Genomic DNA, 15,139 nt, shown 5'->3' on the forward strand with positions numbered 1-15,139 from the left:
CTCCAGTTCTATAATCTCTTTAACCTTCAGGTGTTATCTCATTAAAACAATCTGGAGGCCCTGATATGCAGCTCACCCAGTGCCCCAAACTGTTTGCCATCTTTTAAAATCTCCTCTCTCCAAGCCCCTGGGCCTTTATGTGTGAGCCTGAGCGGGCTCATGTGCTGCACTGCATCTGGGCAAGCTACCCAGCAGCGACAACCGTGCAGCCTGTGATGCTCCTGGGGAACCATGCCTGGTCCAAACAGATCAAGGAGCGAGCCCGGGGCATGGCAGGGCTTGGCTGGCAGTGGGCTGCATTTCAGTCCACTGCAGCAGGCTTGGCTTTGCAATTCAGCATCCCAAAGACCAAGTCCATTGCAAGAGGTCAGTGCTTGAACCCGAAATGCAAGAGGCGATGGGGGAGGCTCTCTTGGCCTGGAGATAAGTGCATAAGCTCTGCTCTACACAGGGTTGCACTAGCCTGTAAGGGACACATCTTCCACTTAGGAGAACTTTTGGTTCTAGTTCTGAACCTGAATCCACAGGTTGCATCTGTGGCCAAGATTGGTGGTGGTGGTGGCAGCGGCGGTGGAGAATCAATGCAGACAAGCTCATCTGCTAGGTCCATTCATGAGTCAATGATGGGAGATCACAAAATAGAACCCTGGAAGCAGACCTGAATGTGGCTTGGAAAAGAATGATGACAATTTGCTCAAGTGTGTGTGTGTGTGTGTGGGGGGGGGTCCTTGTGCCCCCCCACCCCGCCACCAAGCTTCTCTAGGTGTAATGCTCTTACTTTCTTTCTGACTTCTGCAGATATCTGTGTAAAGTAAAATCTACTCCTAGCCTAGTTTGAGTCTACTTGTTTTCAACATTTTATCATTACAATACAAAATGAAATGAGCTAACTGAAAGTTTTCAGTAGATTATAATAAGGTTTCCTCCTCCCCTGTAAGTGTGACATTAGCCCAAACGTTATTTCAACTGTTGCCATGGTGTTCTGAAAACCCGATTGCTTAACTTGTTCTTTTCCCCACCAAATGAGCACAGTGAAGTCACCAGCAGGACTGAATGCAACTGCAAAAGCGCTGGTTGTTCCCGGCATAATATAATTGGTTATCTGCTCCATGACTACGATAGCCCACAATTTAATTAACCACCCTTTAACACCTGGCATCTTGCTTCTGTCAGCCCATAACATCCTCCAGTTGGAGAGTTTCTATTAATCCTATGTTAATACAGAGTCCAGCTAGTCCTAATGCAGGTCTGGCCTGAGCAGCTGCAGTTCACCAAAGAGCTCGTTAAGCCACTGACAAAGGCCCTTGACTTCCATCCATCTCCCTCTTTGCACAATTGGCCAGACAGAAATGGTGTCCGTTGCAAGTTCTTGGATTCAGCAAATGGTCCATCAAACAAGATGGAGGTGGCACTTGTGCTCTTCTGCATCAAAATGACATTGTGGTTGAAAAATTTGGCATCCTTAGCAGTTGATGCTATTGTATGATGGGCACTTTTATTTACAGGCATTCCATGGAACAGAAAAATCTGGGCATTTTCCAGTGTGGCAGCAAAATCACCAGCTGCTCCATGGTACCCAACTGAGAGCATTGCTCTGCAGGAGTGACGGAGAGGACAAAAAGCACATGGGCTATTTGAGGGGATGGTTGAGTCAACATTCATTTGCAAAAAAGAGCTTACCACCTTCAGCAGGGAGAAAGCTACTGGAACGACAGCTTTTAATCAGCGGTGATGTGCAAACAAAATCAAGCCTGAACTAGGCCAAAGGTCTGGAATGATCAAGGCGGCGCCTGAGAATTCTCCAAATCAGAGTCGTCAAGTTCTCCTTATTACTTAGGACAGCAGTTGAGGCAGGGAGCAGCAGATGGCTCGCTCCGTGTGCTTCCGGGATTAGCACGTGCCACTGTGAGCACGGATGTGTAGGATCATGAGGGGCCTGAAGGAAGAGGCGGTGGCCACCAGCCCTTCTTCCCCTGGTGATCCCTGCAGGAGGGCTGCGTTTGGGGCGGCGAGAAGGGCTGGCTAGTGGCCTGGAGCTCCCCTTGGCCCATTCAGAGCAAGCATAGGCTTAACCAAACAGTTCAGGCAAAATGAAACTTGAGGCTTCGGCGAATGGGGCAGCATAGAAGCTTTCTAAATAAATAAATACAATTATTCCTCCTTGTACTTCTCTTTCCTCCTCTTTTTTCCTAATCTGAACTTGGATCGATGGGAATTGGAAGGGGGGCATTTTTCAAAAATTGTGCTTTTATTCTTTCAGTTCTGAATGCATGAATTTATCATCTGGAATGAGAGAGATCTTAGATGTTTTTCTTCAGCTACATCATGTTTAAATATCTACTTTGAGAGAAAATATATATTTGAGTATGCATTTTGAGAAGCATTTTTAAAGTGCAAGACTGATGTGGGAACAGAATAAAATTATAGGTAAAAACAGAAACATGGGCCTTTAAAAGGGATTCTGCCGTTCCAGAGACTGATATTTGACACAGTTGCTACTGGTTTAACGCAAGGTCTCTTGGAAATGAGTGGGCTGGTTGATTCCCGATGCTTTACTATTCTTGCTGGGGCCTCTGCTGCTATTTGGGGTGGGCAAACTGCGGGGAAAAGCCAAGTTAGCCCCCAGCCAAACTAAATGCTCATGTTGCCCTATGACCCTCTTCCCCATCTCCTGCCACCCCTTAGAGTCTAGTCAGTTTAGAGTCTGAGGTGCATTCCTTCCCTTCCCCCTTTACCTGCTTCATAAGAACAGGGGTCACCCTACCAGTGAGCCAGGAAAAGGAGGGTCACCACTCCCTTTACTCCTTTCTCTACCCCACCCAGTGTCAAAATTCTGAATCTGTTGAATTCTGCAAGGCTGGAAGCCTTATCCAACAGAGCACTCTGCTGGTGCATTGGACCACAACTCCCATCATCCCCAGCCACCATGGCCAATGGCAGCAGCTGAAGCCCTTAAACAACTCTCAGCTGTGCACCGCACTTCTCTTAGCCGTGCATTTTTGTTATAAACAAACACACAAACGATCATCCCAGGCCAGCGCGCAACAGCCGGTGAGCAGCCTTCAAACTGGAAATTACCTGGCAGGAATGGGATGTTGCTACACAGGATGGCACAACACCTCACTGCCTGCACAGAGGAAAAGCTGGCTCCTTTCTCCCCTTCTCCTGGCAGCAGACACTTGGGTCTGTGGGAGCAATGGGACCGTGTCATCTGGCACAGCTGAATGCCACAGACTAGCTTTGGGGGCGCAGGGCAGGGCAGGGGCCCCACACCGCTCGGTCCTTCAGACCCCCCCGTCCCCCGTGCCTGCTGAAGCAGACCTTGCACTGCCTTCCTTCTAAGGCAGGCCTTGTCAGCTATGACTCTGTCGTCTAACAGTGGTGAAGTGCGTGTCATAGCTGAGCTGGCAAAGGATGGCACAATCCAGACGAATCTAGAAGGGTTGCCTAAGCAACAGAACTCAACAGTGCTGCCACCTCCACTGGCCGTTCCGGCACCCGTGGAGATGCTGGAGGGCGTGGCCCGGTGAAATGTCTGTGCAGAATCTGATATCATCCCTGAGCAGGTGACAAAATGGAAAGGGCCCGGAAATCTGCAACAGGAGATGGAATGGATTTTACAAAACCTCTACACCCCTAAGTATCCATGAAGGAAAAAAAAAAAAAAAAAAAAAACCCAGGCCATCTCCCTTCTCATCCTTGCTTGCATTTCAGGAGGCTCTACTGGAACTTCACTTCCTCGTAAAAACGACCTGCAGCACCACTTGATATTTAAACGTTCTTTCTAAAGGCTCTCAAGAGCCGGCATGATTCGACAGAGCACTCCCATTGGGGGCAAGTCTGCTCCCTGGGGAAGGCAGCATGATAATTGCCACACATTATCGCTTGGCTGCCTTGGGTCCCGGCAGCTGAAAATCAGCCAGCTCTTCATTTTGGAAGGCGCTGATAATTAATTCCTGCTTTCACAGGTAAGGATGCACTTGCACCAGTGGGTTTTAACCTGTCACTCCCCCTGGGATGAGAGTTAGGGTTGCTATAGTAACCCATCCTCCTGCTGGCTGGGCAGTGGCACCGGATCCTGCCAGCCTGCTCAAATGAGCTGCTTTGATCCTGCTTCTGTTAGATACTGGCCTCTCTTCTTTCAACGAGGAGAAAGCACTATTAGCAAAGCTCCTGCAGCCAGGCTGTGCTCAGATGACTGGTGGATGTTTCGTCAGAAACAGCTGATTAAACATCTGAAGTCCTGTAGCTTTTTGTATGATGCATGGCTACAACAACTGGGACTGTTAGCTTAGAAAAAGGCAAGCGAGGGACGGGTTACACCTCACGAGGATGGGGAAAAAGGCCCTTTGGAGATGCTCCAGCGAGCTCCGTCTGGAAGACTTTAAACTGAGCCGGGGGGGGGGGCGTTCAGGCCCCCCAGAAATGTGTCTGCACTGGACAAGTGTGGGGGGAGGATCAGGGCTCTGGGAGCAGGGTTTTAGAGATACTGCAGGGACTGACAGGACTCCTACAGAGAGGGGCCAGGTATTAGGGAGGATGGGAGGAAGGAGGAGGCTGGGAACTCCAAGGAAAGGAAGCGGTGGGAAGGAGCTGAGGTGCATGTACACCAATGCTAGGAGCATGGGTAACAAGCAGGAAGAGCCTGAAGCTCTCCTGGGAATAGGAGGGTATGACCTGGTGGGAATCACAGAAACTTGGTGGGATGAAAGGCAAGTCTGGAATGTGAACATAGAAGGGTATCACCTTTTTAGAAAGGACAGGAAGGGAAAGAGGGGTGGGGGCGTGGCTTTATACGTCAGGGAAGGGATAGGATGCAGTGAGATAGAATGCAGCACATATGGGGATTTGGTGGAGGCAGTCTGGGTGAAATTTAGGGGTTTTGAAAGAGACCTGACAGTGGGGGTATGTTATCGCCCTCCAGGTCAGCTTGAGACCCTGGATGATGTCCTGACAGGCCAGATTCTAAGGATATCTCAGGGGAGAAACACTGTAATTATGGGAGATTTCAGTATCCCGGATATTACTTGGGAGACTCACTTGGCAGTGACAGCCAGGTCACGTTGCTTCCTAGAAGCTATTGAGGGAGCGTTTTTCACACAGAGGATCCGAGAGGCGACGAGGGGGGGAAACATCCTTGACTTGGTCTTGACCAATAGGGAGGAGCTGATAGATGAAGTACAGATTAGGGGAGTTCTGGATATGAGTGATCACTCCATCCTTTGCTTTGAGATCAGGGGACTGCGGACAGGTAGAAGGTTGAGCACTAGAAGCTGGGACTTCAAGAGGGCCAACCTTGGCCAACTGAAGGCCAAACTGGGGAAAGTCTCCTGGGATAGGATACTGGAAGGTAAGTGAGTTGAGGAGGGGTGGATGGCACTCAAAAGGGAGGTTTGGAGGTGCAAGCCTTGACGATACCACTAGTTAGTGAGGTGGGGAGGTGGAGGAGAGTGCCGCCATGGATGCGAAAGGAGGTGGTTAGAGGGATTAGAGGAAAGAGGAACCTCCGTAGGAAATGGGTACTGGGGAAAATAGACAAAAGGGTGTACTGGGAGGAGGAGGCCCGTTGCAGAAGGATTATTCACAAGGCTAAGGCTGATTACGAGCTGAGACTTGCCAAGAATATCGAGAGCAACAAAAAGGGCTTCTTTCAGCATGTAAATAGGAAGAGGAAGGGGAGACAAGTGGTGGGACCACTAAATAAGGAGGAAGGAGATCCAGTGACTGATATGAGGGAACAGGCACAGATGCTAAATGACTATTTTGCCTCTGTGTTCTCTCCAAAGCAGGACGGGGGATATCCACATAGGAGATTAGATGAGGCTGGGGACTTAGGGGCACAGATTTGAGTCACCCCCCTTGAAGTCCTCAGGGCTCCTCAGGGCATTGGACATTACAAAGGTGCCAGGCCCTCTAGAGTACTTAGAGAGTTGGCAGGGGTTCTCTCACACCCACTGGTCTCCATTTTTGAGGCCTCGTGGAGAACGGGTGAAGTTCCAGAGGACTGCAGGGTGGCATCAGTGGTCCCAATTTTCAAAAAGGGTAGTAGAAGGGACATGGGGAATTATGGACCTGTTAGCCTTGCATCCATTGTAGGAAAAACAATGGAAAGGCTCATAATAGAGAGAGATCTAGCAATGCTAGATAGGGAAGGGAGGCTGACAGCCACACAACACGGTTTCCGCAAAAACAGGTCCTGCCAGACAAACCTTGTGGAATTCTATGACAAGGTTTCGAGGTGGCTGGATGGAGGGGATGCAGTGGATGTGGTATACCTGGATTTCAGCAAGGCCTTTGACAAAGTGCCCTATGATATCCTGGTGGAGAAACTGAGGAGTTTTGGGATACACCAAAGCACTGTCCGGTGGATTAGGGCATGGTTGACTGACTGAAAGCAGAAGGTAACCATTAGTGGGGAATCATCGGGATGGCGGTCAGTGACAAGCGGGGTCCCCCAGGGCTCTGTCATGGGGCCGATCCTGTTTAATCTTTTCATTAACGACATGGAAGAAGGGGTGAACAGTCTGCTGATCAAATTCGCAGACGATACTAAAACTGGAGCAGTGGCCACAACTGAGGAGCAGGTACTCCAGATCCAAAAGGATCTGGACAGACTATGGAAGTGGGCAGGAGACAACAGGATGGCGTTTGATGTGGATAAGTGCAAGGTCTTGCACTTGGGGCATGGGAATGGGTGTCATAAGTACAGGTTAGGGGACAAGTGGCTGGAGAGCAGCACTTGTGAAAGGGACCTCGGGGTGCTGGTTGACTGCAGGCTAAACATGAGTCAGCAGTGCATCACATCCACATGGTGGGCATGTCGTGAGCAGAGCTGGCTGGTGCCGGAGGTCAGACTAGATGACCCAGGAGACCCCTTCTGACTCGCTCTGTTTTCTATGTTTCTATGATTGAGGTGTTTAAATTAATACATGGAATGGAGAAAGTAGACAAGCTGGCTGGGGGGAGGCTTGGGACAGACAAAAGGCACTGCTTCTTCACACAGCATATAGTTAAACTATGGATCTGCTGCTTGGGAAGTAGTGAAGGCCACCAGTCTGGATGGCCTTAAAAGGGGGTGAACAGATTCATGGAGGAGGAGGCTATCTCTGGCTACTAGGCTTGCTAGCCATATGCTTCCTCCTTTCCCAGAGGCAGCCTGCCTGCATACCCAGTTGCTGAGGAGCTGGGCAGGAGGTCTTGCAGCCGTCCTGCTGGAGGGACCCCGTGGGCAGCTGGTTTTGCCAGTGTGTGTCCAGAGGGCTAGACGGGACGGCCCCGTGGCCTGACCCGGCATGACTTTTCTTATGCTCTTGTGTTCTAAAGGGCTTTTGTCAAACCGCTACTCATGCTTTCAGGCTTCCCTTGAAATTACGCTGAGATTTTGTATGAGGACAAATTCAGAAATATTCTATGGACGAGATTGGAAGATATTTTGGTCTCCTTCAGAGGGCTTCATCTGCAGAGAAAGCTCCATATTTGTTTTACGTTTCACTTTAAGTGGTAGCATCTGAGGTGGCATAACCTTGAAAAGCATAACTTCAAATTCCCCCACTGCTTTTTAGAAGAATGTTACTGACCTGAAGAACACGGAGCAATGGAAGGCTTTTCCAGAGAGCAGGTACCATGCAGGGTACGAGGGAGACGGAGAAGAAAACACCTCCTCCTGTTGCCCCGCCTTTTCTTTCCACTTACAGGAAGGTGAGTTCTGAGTTGATTTACCTGATCTGCCTTGTTGTGGGTGGGGAGCCACACAGAGAAATTTTCAGATTCTATAGTTTCTGCCCTCTTTTCTGCCTTGCTCCCATCCCTCACTTTTCCCTCCTCCCCAAGGTCTTCCAGGGGAGTGTCGCAAGCTCAGCTGCTGTGAAGCTTTCTGCATGTGGCTGTGAGGGGGTGGGGGGTGTTTTGGTCTCAGTTTCTTTTTCCAAGATCATGGCGATTTCTATAGGCTCAGAAGGGGACCTGCTGGTCCACTGGATCACTTTGTAAGTTCCATTGTGGCAGAAAGCAGGCCCCAGTAAAGAGCCTGGCATCTTTCAGAGCCGCAGCATTGCTTCATATTCTGGTCTTACACACCTGGTCATCCTCAGTTACCTGGCTGGAATACCACCAGGTGGGTAAGACCAGGATATTAAAGATGCAACTAAAAATAGTATATAGGAAGGGAAAATGCATTCTATTTGCACTGAAACTCTGAGAACAAGAGATGTGGACAACACACGTATCTGGATACACTTAGTCAAACCTCTGTCCGTGCAACACCTGATTGGCTCCTCCAAGACATCTGCAGAGATCCAAGCTAAAAGAAGTCATGGGACCTGTTGCATGAATGCACACCTTGACACAGAGGAATGGCTTCGCTCCAGTGGAAGTAACCCTGCGGGTGCCTCGAACATGTTGCAAAGCTGTGGCCAACCAGGCGGAAGCCGGCATCGCAACTGAAATGAATGGTGCTTCCTGGCTGTAGGCCGGTGTGGCTGAGGATGGAGCCATGGAGAGGCGGCCGAGGGAGGCTGCAGTAAGCGGCTAGAGACAAGTGGGAGGGAAACACAAAGGCACATGCTGAAAGCCATGTCACTACATACACAACTTGTGAAGAGAAGAGGCATTGCTTTTGCTTCTATCCATCCCTTGAAAACATCATCCCTGGACACTTGGCATGGGACCTCCGGACAATGGAAGGTCAGGATCCCGTGCCCCCAGTCCCACCTGATGGCCACAACGTAGGCACCCTGGTGCCAATGACATCGCCCTTGTGCGAGCCAACACATGCACATAGGAACCAGCAATGCTAGGTTGAAAACATGGCTGTCCCTGCCAAGTCATGAGCAGCTGCCCAACCTGCAAGAATGACAAGGAAAGCATCCCATCGTTTCCTCTGCTGAGGTGTCTCAGAAGCATCTACCCTCAGATGAATCAAGCCCAGAAGGGTGACTCATGCAGAAGCCGAGATGGCCCCCTTCTCTGAAGGACGGGCATTTCATTTTATACTTTACTTGAGTGTGTGGCCCTCCCATATTAATTCAGAAAAAGGGAGTGTGCCCATCTGGCTACATGAAGATGTTTTAGGGGTCAGAACTTGAGGCCCGCAACCAGGTCTTGAATGGGTGCTCTGAGCAATGACAGGCATGGGTCCGGCCTGTGCACCATTCTCCGTCCGACCAAAATGGAGGATTTCCGTATACCAGTCAGCTGGAGAGAGTCCCCCCACTCCCCCAGATGCTTCCAGGCCAGGCTTGCTTACCAGTCCAAGCAACACTGAGGCCCCTCTTGCTACACTCTTCTGTTCTACAGTGCTTCTTTTTATCCTATCCGTAATCCTCCAGCTGCTCTCCATCTTCCCCTTACAACAACTACTGAGAGTTAAGCTGAGAGTCAGTGACTGGCGGAAAGTCACTCCATGCGTGTCATAGCTTGGTGGAGACCAGAATCCAGATCTCCGAGGCCAACATGGCCGCCATGATGCCTACGATCGGCTTTGCCATACAGACTCTTGGCTTCAGAAGGACCAATTTTGTCCACGGCCCTGTGCCACTTGCCAGCCTTACCTCTCCTGCTCTGAACCTGTTATTTTGAAACAATCAGGCTTCGCCTTTTCCTCACTAAACCTGGGTTCCATGTTGCCTCTTTCTCTCCATTTATCTCTCTGAGTTTTTTCAGGTGCAACCTACTCTAAATAGCAGACAGCAAATGAAAAGGAATCCTCAGCTAAAATCTCAGAGGATCATAAAGCAGGCATTGTTCATTCAGCAACGAACCCAAAACTTAATTTCTCCCAATTAAATATTAATACATTCATTTACAGAATAACAGCATTAACTTATTTATGACACATTGATACGTGTCCCTGCCTTGAGTTTGATTGCTTTTCATTAACTAATTAAAACTTTCTTCATTTTGGGAATGAGTTGTTTAATTTTAAGGGACTCCTTACCAAACACTCAATAATTGCTTTTATACAGGTGGAGTAATTAAAGTACATATGAAACCAGGTCCAGTTTAAATGTGCACGTTGAAAATGCTGAGGAAGAAGTGAGCAGCCCTTTTCCTCCTGGGAAATCCCTGTCCTTTTTTTCAAAAGTGTAAAAATTTGTTATACTTTATCCCCTCTCCCCCCAACACAGAGAATCGAAAGCAAAACAAATGCAAATGCTCAGACACCATCTGAGAGCTGGCGCGGTGTGCTGGCGAAGAGCGTGGGGTGGGGACTCAGGTGACCCGGGTTCTAGTCCCTGCTAAGGCAAAGATGGGCCTGCTGGATGCCTGGGCCAGTCACAGACTCTCAGTCCAGCCTCCCCCACAGGGGTGTTGTTGTGGGCATAAGATTGAGAGCAGGAGATAAACAGCTCTGAGGTCTTTGTAAGAAAAAAGTGGGAGAAAAATCGAGAGAGAGAGAGAGGATGCACTGCCAGTTTAGGTAAGGCAGTTGTTTCGTGTGTGTATGTGCATGCATGCGTTATTACATATTACGTTTTTATCCCAGCACGTTTCCCCTGAAGAATCCAAGAAGTCTTACAAATCCCCCCCAGCTGCCCCCTTTTGACCCCACAACAGCCCCGTGAAGTAGTCAAGTCTGAGGATCAGTATCTGGCCAATAGGTTGCCTCATAAACGTCACAGCCAGGCAGAGCCCAGGTCTCCTGAATTCCAGTCCAATGCCTGAGCCCATCATAGGATCACAATTCAACCCCCCCCCCGCCCCGCTGGGCTTCCCAGATGCCTGTGCCCCCCTTTGACTCTCTGCCCTGGCCCCACCCCCTTCTCTAACAGTGGTCCTTTAGCAGTTTCCCAGCTTTGGAGTCATTTATCCCCTCGTCTAAACTATCAAGATGCCTCTCCTAAGCTGAAATAAGCTGGTATTCTTAGTATTTTTGCCCACCACTTGGTGCTAAGCCCTACAACACTCAATAGACTGAAAACTAAGAGATCAGGGCCTTCTGGCGGTCCTCTGCCCTGCTGGCTGAATCCATGCTGGACACCAGCAGGACGGCCGTGAAAGCCCCCCCGCTTCTCCCTCTTCTTTCCATTGCCAGTCAGGTGAGCCTTCAACTTGCCTACCTGGCCTGCCTTGTTGTGGGAGGGATGGGCGACGGCTTCTCATGCAGGATTCCCCCTGCATGCCACCCCAGCCCTCTTTTTCCTTTCCTCTGAGCTCTTCAGGTGCCTCGTTGCTACCTTGGAAGTGTCTCCATGGTGCTGGGAGGCATATGGGGTGGAGGACTAGGACAGCCCCTCTTGAGGTCTCAGGAATGTCTGTGGTCTTGGGAAGGGGGTGTTTTGTCCAGCCTATACTTAGGTTCTTGAGATGCTGTGCCATGATGTTATTCTAGGCCTCTTTTTCAGACGGGGTGACCCAATCACGATTCCTTTCCTTTCTTCGTTGTCCTTTCGCTCTGTTTGTCATTTTTGTCCAGACAAAGGATCTGAACTACCTGTTACAAGGACAAGGGATTTGCATGCCTCTGAAGGGGCCCTCAGTACCTACTGGCCACCCATATCTGCTCATCACTTTGTAAGCTCAGGCGACTATGATCTGCCATTGCAAAATTTCCAAGTGACAGCATTTAAAAGCCACACTTCTGTGTACAGGGCTAACACATTATATTAACTGAAAAGGGCTTTATTGACACTGGACTGATTACAGAAGCAAAACACCATCATAACCATAATTCTTGAGCGTATCTCTCATTACAAAACTCAATTAGAAACAAGATTCACAAAAGACTGAAGGCTCTATCTGCTGCCAAATCTATAATCACAAAGAGGCATGTTCTCTCTGAAATGGAAAATGTCACCCTGTCAGAAAGGGGCCTCTGAATTTTATCACTAGTAATTGTCCCCATCCATCGCATGATGCTACATTCTCACAGCCAAGAAGGAATGCCAGGTACCTTTGCTGAATTTCACTAAATAGCCATGTTGGAGATCTTAGACCAATGACGTAATGCCTAGATATTCCTTAACAAGAGTGTCCCATGATATGTCATATAAAAATAGCCTGCTATATTTCCTTCCAAAGAGTTGGGAGGGACCCATCACCGGCCAAGAAAGAGTCACTAACACCATGGGGCTTTCTGCTTCTCTCCTCCACATCCCTTTCTGTAGCCCCCTGCATGCTACCATCTTACGCAACCCCCAGAATAGATTTTGGGGATGCGCAGGGGGCTGCCAGGTAGGTTGCGGGGGGGGGGGGGGACAGCACATCTCACCTTGCTAGTTTCCCTGATAGAAGCAGTTCCATCAGGATGCCCCTTGGTTTTATGCACATACTGGGGAGGTTGGCATGGCAAGGGTAGCCAGGGTGAAATGTTCCCATTGTGGCTTCATTGTGTTGTCCAGACCCATTTCCAGTGTTCCTACATGTTAGGATTAGCTTTCTGAGACCACAGAGAGAGTTCACAGTCTGTTCTCAAATTTCCATGCTTCACCAGGGCTTCTCCAGTCATCCAGACCTGGGGTCATCATTTTACCATTTTTGGTATGGAAATACCCTAGAGTCTCCTGGCAGGAGCAGATGCAGCAGTGGTCCCTTCTGGCTTTTGTTCTCTGCTTCCCTCAGCTCCCTAGCAATAGATGCATAATTGTTTGCTTTATTCCCATTTGCCCAGCGATGCATCCATCCCCATTTACTTTTGGAAACAGGAAGACAGCACAAAAATGCATGAAGAGAAAAGCTGGCCATGGTGGTAGACTGTTTATTTTCACTTAAGAATCTCTGTTGCGGGCTGGAGCAACTGGGGAAGAACCACACTCGTGCGCATATGCTCAGGGAGAAGGGAGAACCTGCCTCAGGACTGTAGTGGACCAATTAGAAGGGTCCTGCTGCAGCCGCTTTTGATTCATGGCAAGGGTTCTGGAGTGGGTTGCCATGTCCTTCTCCAGTGGATCACCTTTTGTCAGAGCTCTCTGCTATGGCCTTTCTGTCTTGGGTGCCCCTGCATGGCATAGCTCATAGCTTCATTGTGCTACACGAGCCCCCTTGCCATGACAAGGAAGTGATCCATGAAGGAAATCAACCCCTGACTGCTCTTTAGAAGAACAGATACTGAAGTTGAAGCTCAAATACTTTGGCCACCTAATGAGAAAGAAAGACTCATTGGAAAAGACCCTGATTCTGGGAACAATTGAAGGCAAAAGGAGAAGGGGATGGCAGAAGCTGGATGGGGTCACTGGGGAGGTGGGTGTGGGGTTGGGTGGACTCTGGAGGACGGTGGGAGACAGGAGAACCTGGAGGAATGTTGTTCGTGGGGTTGCAAACAGTTGAAGGTGAACAACATGATGCAGTTCCTAGGCAAGGCTAGGGAAAGGATGGGGATTTTGCTCATGGGGACTGTTGAGATGCGTGGCAAGGCTAGGTAGGTGAAGTGGGGAGAGCTGCCTGGGTAACCATGTTATCATCTGCTCAGAAAGTCAGGGCAAAACTCATGCACCATGGAAACAGCTTGGGATTGTTTGCTAGGTTGTGTAAACCCAGTCAGTGTATCTTGCAGGTCAGAAAGGCTGGATTCTATTTTTCTTTAGAATGATGTGTTCTTTTTCAGTTAGATTAATGATGTGGATGATCATAATAAAATACATTTTACAATGTGAGAGATGTAACATCGAATAATTTACAGCATCCTTTATTACATAAAGAGGAGAAAATAAAACTGAACTGGTCGAAGAAAACAGGTCAGGTTATATTTGTATGTGAAAAATGCCGGCTAGAATTGTACTGATAACTTCGGACTAATGCAAAGAAAACAAAACGGAGCAGGCATTTTGTAGTCCATCACTGCTTTCTGCATCAACCATCCTGCCATTTCTGTCCCTGCTAGTTACTCACCTGAATAGCGAATCCTGAAGCCCTTCCTGCTATAAGCGTGGTCAGAGGACCAGTGGAGGTAAACTCTGTTGCTTGAACTTGTTACCACCAGTGGAGCAGTGTAATTCCCACTGAGAGAGAGCAAAAGTGGACTGTGAACCGTAGGACCTTTGGAAAAGAGCAGACAAAGACAGGATTGGAACATCTAAGAGTGCCCTAGCCAAACACAGCTTCCAAATGCTCTGTGAGAAGGCAACATCAACCTTCTCTTGCTTGCCTCCAGGAGCTGACATTTCGGAATAGGCAGCCTCTGCATATGGAGGTACCATTCAGAGGTTTGGGCAAATAAGGAAGGGTGACCTGTTCTCCTCCACAGAAACAAAAACATAGCAAGTCAGAAGGGGCCTCCTGGGCCGACCAGTCTTACTTCCAGCTCCATCTGGCTCCACTCATGTAATACCAACATGTGGTTGTCCACCCTTTCCTTGAACACCCTCACATGGCCCCCACCCTCCATGGAAGCCCCTTTCCATATCTTAGGGGTCCTAACCATCAGGAAGTACCTAAAACCTGATTCCTTGAGCTCTGCCCCTTTGGACCATGTCCTTTCCTTCCCCACAGGGGAGAACAGGTCACAATCCTCTGCCATGTGACACCCCTTCACATAACTTTATGTTGCTATAAGATCCCTCTGACTCTCCTCCTCAGTGAAAGACCCGGTTCCCTCAATCTCATCTCATATGGCATCCCCCCCAGTCTGGCTATCATCCTTGTAACCCTGTGCTGAACTGATTCCAAACTTGCTATGTCCCTCTTGCAATGTGGAGCCCAGAACTGGACACAGTACTCCAGTCTGGGCACACCAGATTCTTATAGAGTGACACCAATACCTCTCTCAATTTAGAAGCCACGCTTCCGGCTATACATCCAAGGGTGGAGTTTACCTTCTTAATTGCTGCATCACACTGCTGGCTCATGTTTAGGCTGCTTTCAACAAGTACCCCCGAGATCCCTTTCACAAGTTCTGCTTTCCAGCCACTTGTCCCCCATCCTGTACCTAAGGTACCTATTCCTGAGTCCCAAGTGCAAGACTTTGTATTGAATGCCATCTGTTTGTCCCCTACCTACTTCCACAGTCTGTCCAGATCCTTTTGGATCTGCAGTACCTGCTCCCAAGTTGACACTGCCCCCATTTTGGTCTCATCTGGTTACCTCCTCCTCCTCCAGGTTATTGATAAAGAGGTTGGACAGAACCAGTCTCAGAACTGAGCCCTGGGGGACTCTGCTTGTCACCAACTGCCATCCTGATGATTCCCTGCTTATAGTCACCCTCTGC

At 49.1% G+C, this 15,139-nt stretch overlaps 1 protein-coding gene across 1 annotated transcript in view; it reads right to left on the reverse strand.

The window, feature by feature from the left end:
- Positions 1 to 15,139, reverse strand: part of LOC123020788 (CUB and sushi domain-containing protein 2-like) — a 429,441-nt gene that overhangs the window by 59,919 nt on the left and 354,383 nt on the right. The window contains exons 38-39 of the mRNA XM_044424965.1: positions 13,825 to 13,971; positions 8,338 to 8,526 (exon numbers count right to left, since the gene is read on the reverse strand). Coding sequence (XP_044280900.1) covers positions 8,338 to 8,526; positions 13,825 to 13,971 — 336 coding nt within the window. The remainder of the gene's footprint in view (positions 1 to 8,337; positions 8,527 to 13,824; positions 13,972 to 15,139) is intronic.

Source organism: Varanus komodoensis, unplaced genomic scaffold (genome assembly GCF_004798865.1).
Source record: "Varanus komodoensis strain SLA01 unplaced genomic scaffold, ASM479886v1 scaffold15, whole genome shotgun sequence".
Lineage (NCBI taxonomy): Eukaryota > Metazoa > Chordata > Lepidosauria > Squamata > Varanidae > Varanus > Varanus komodoensis.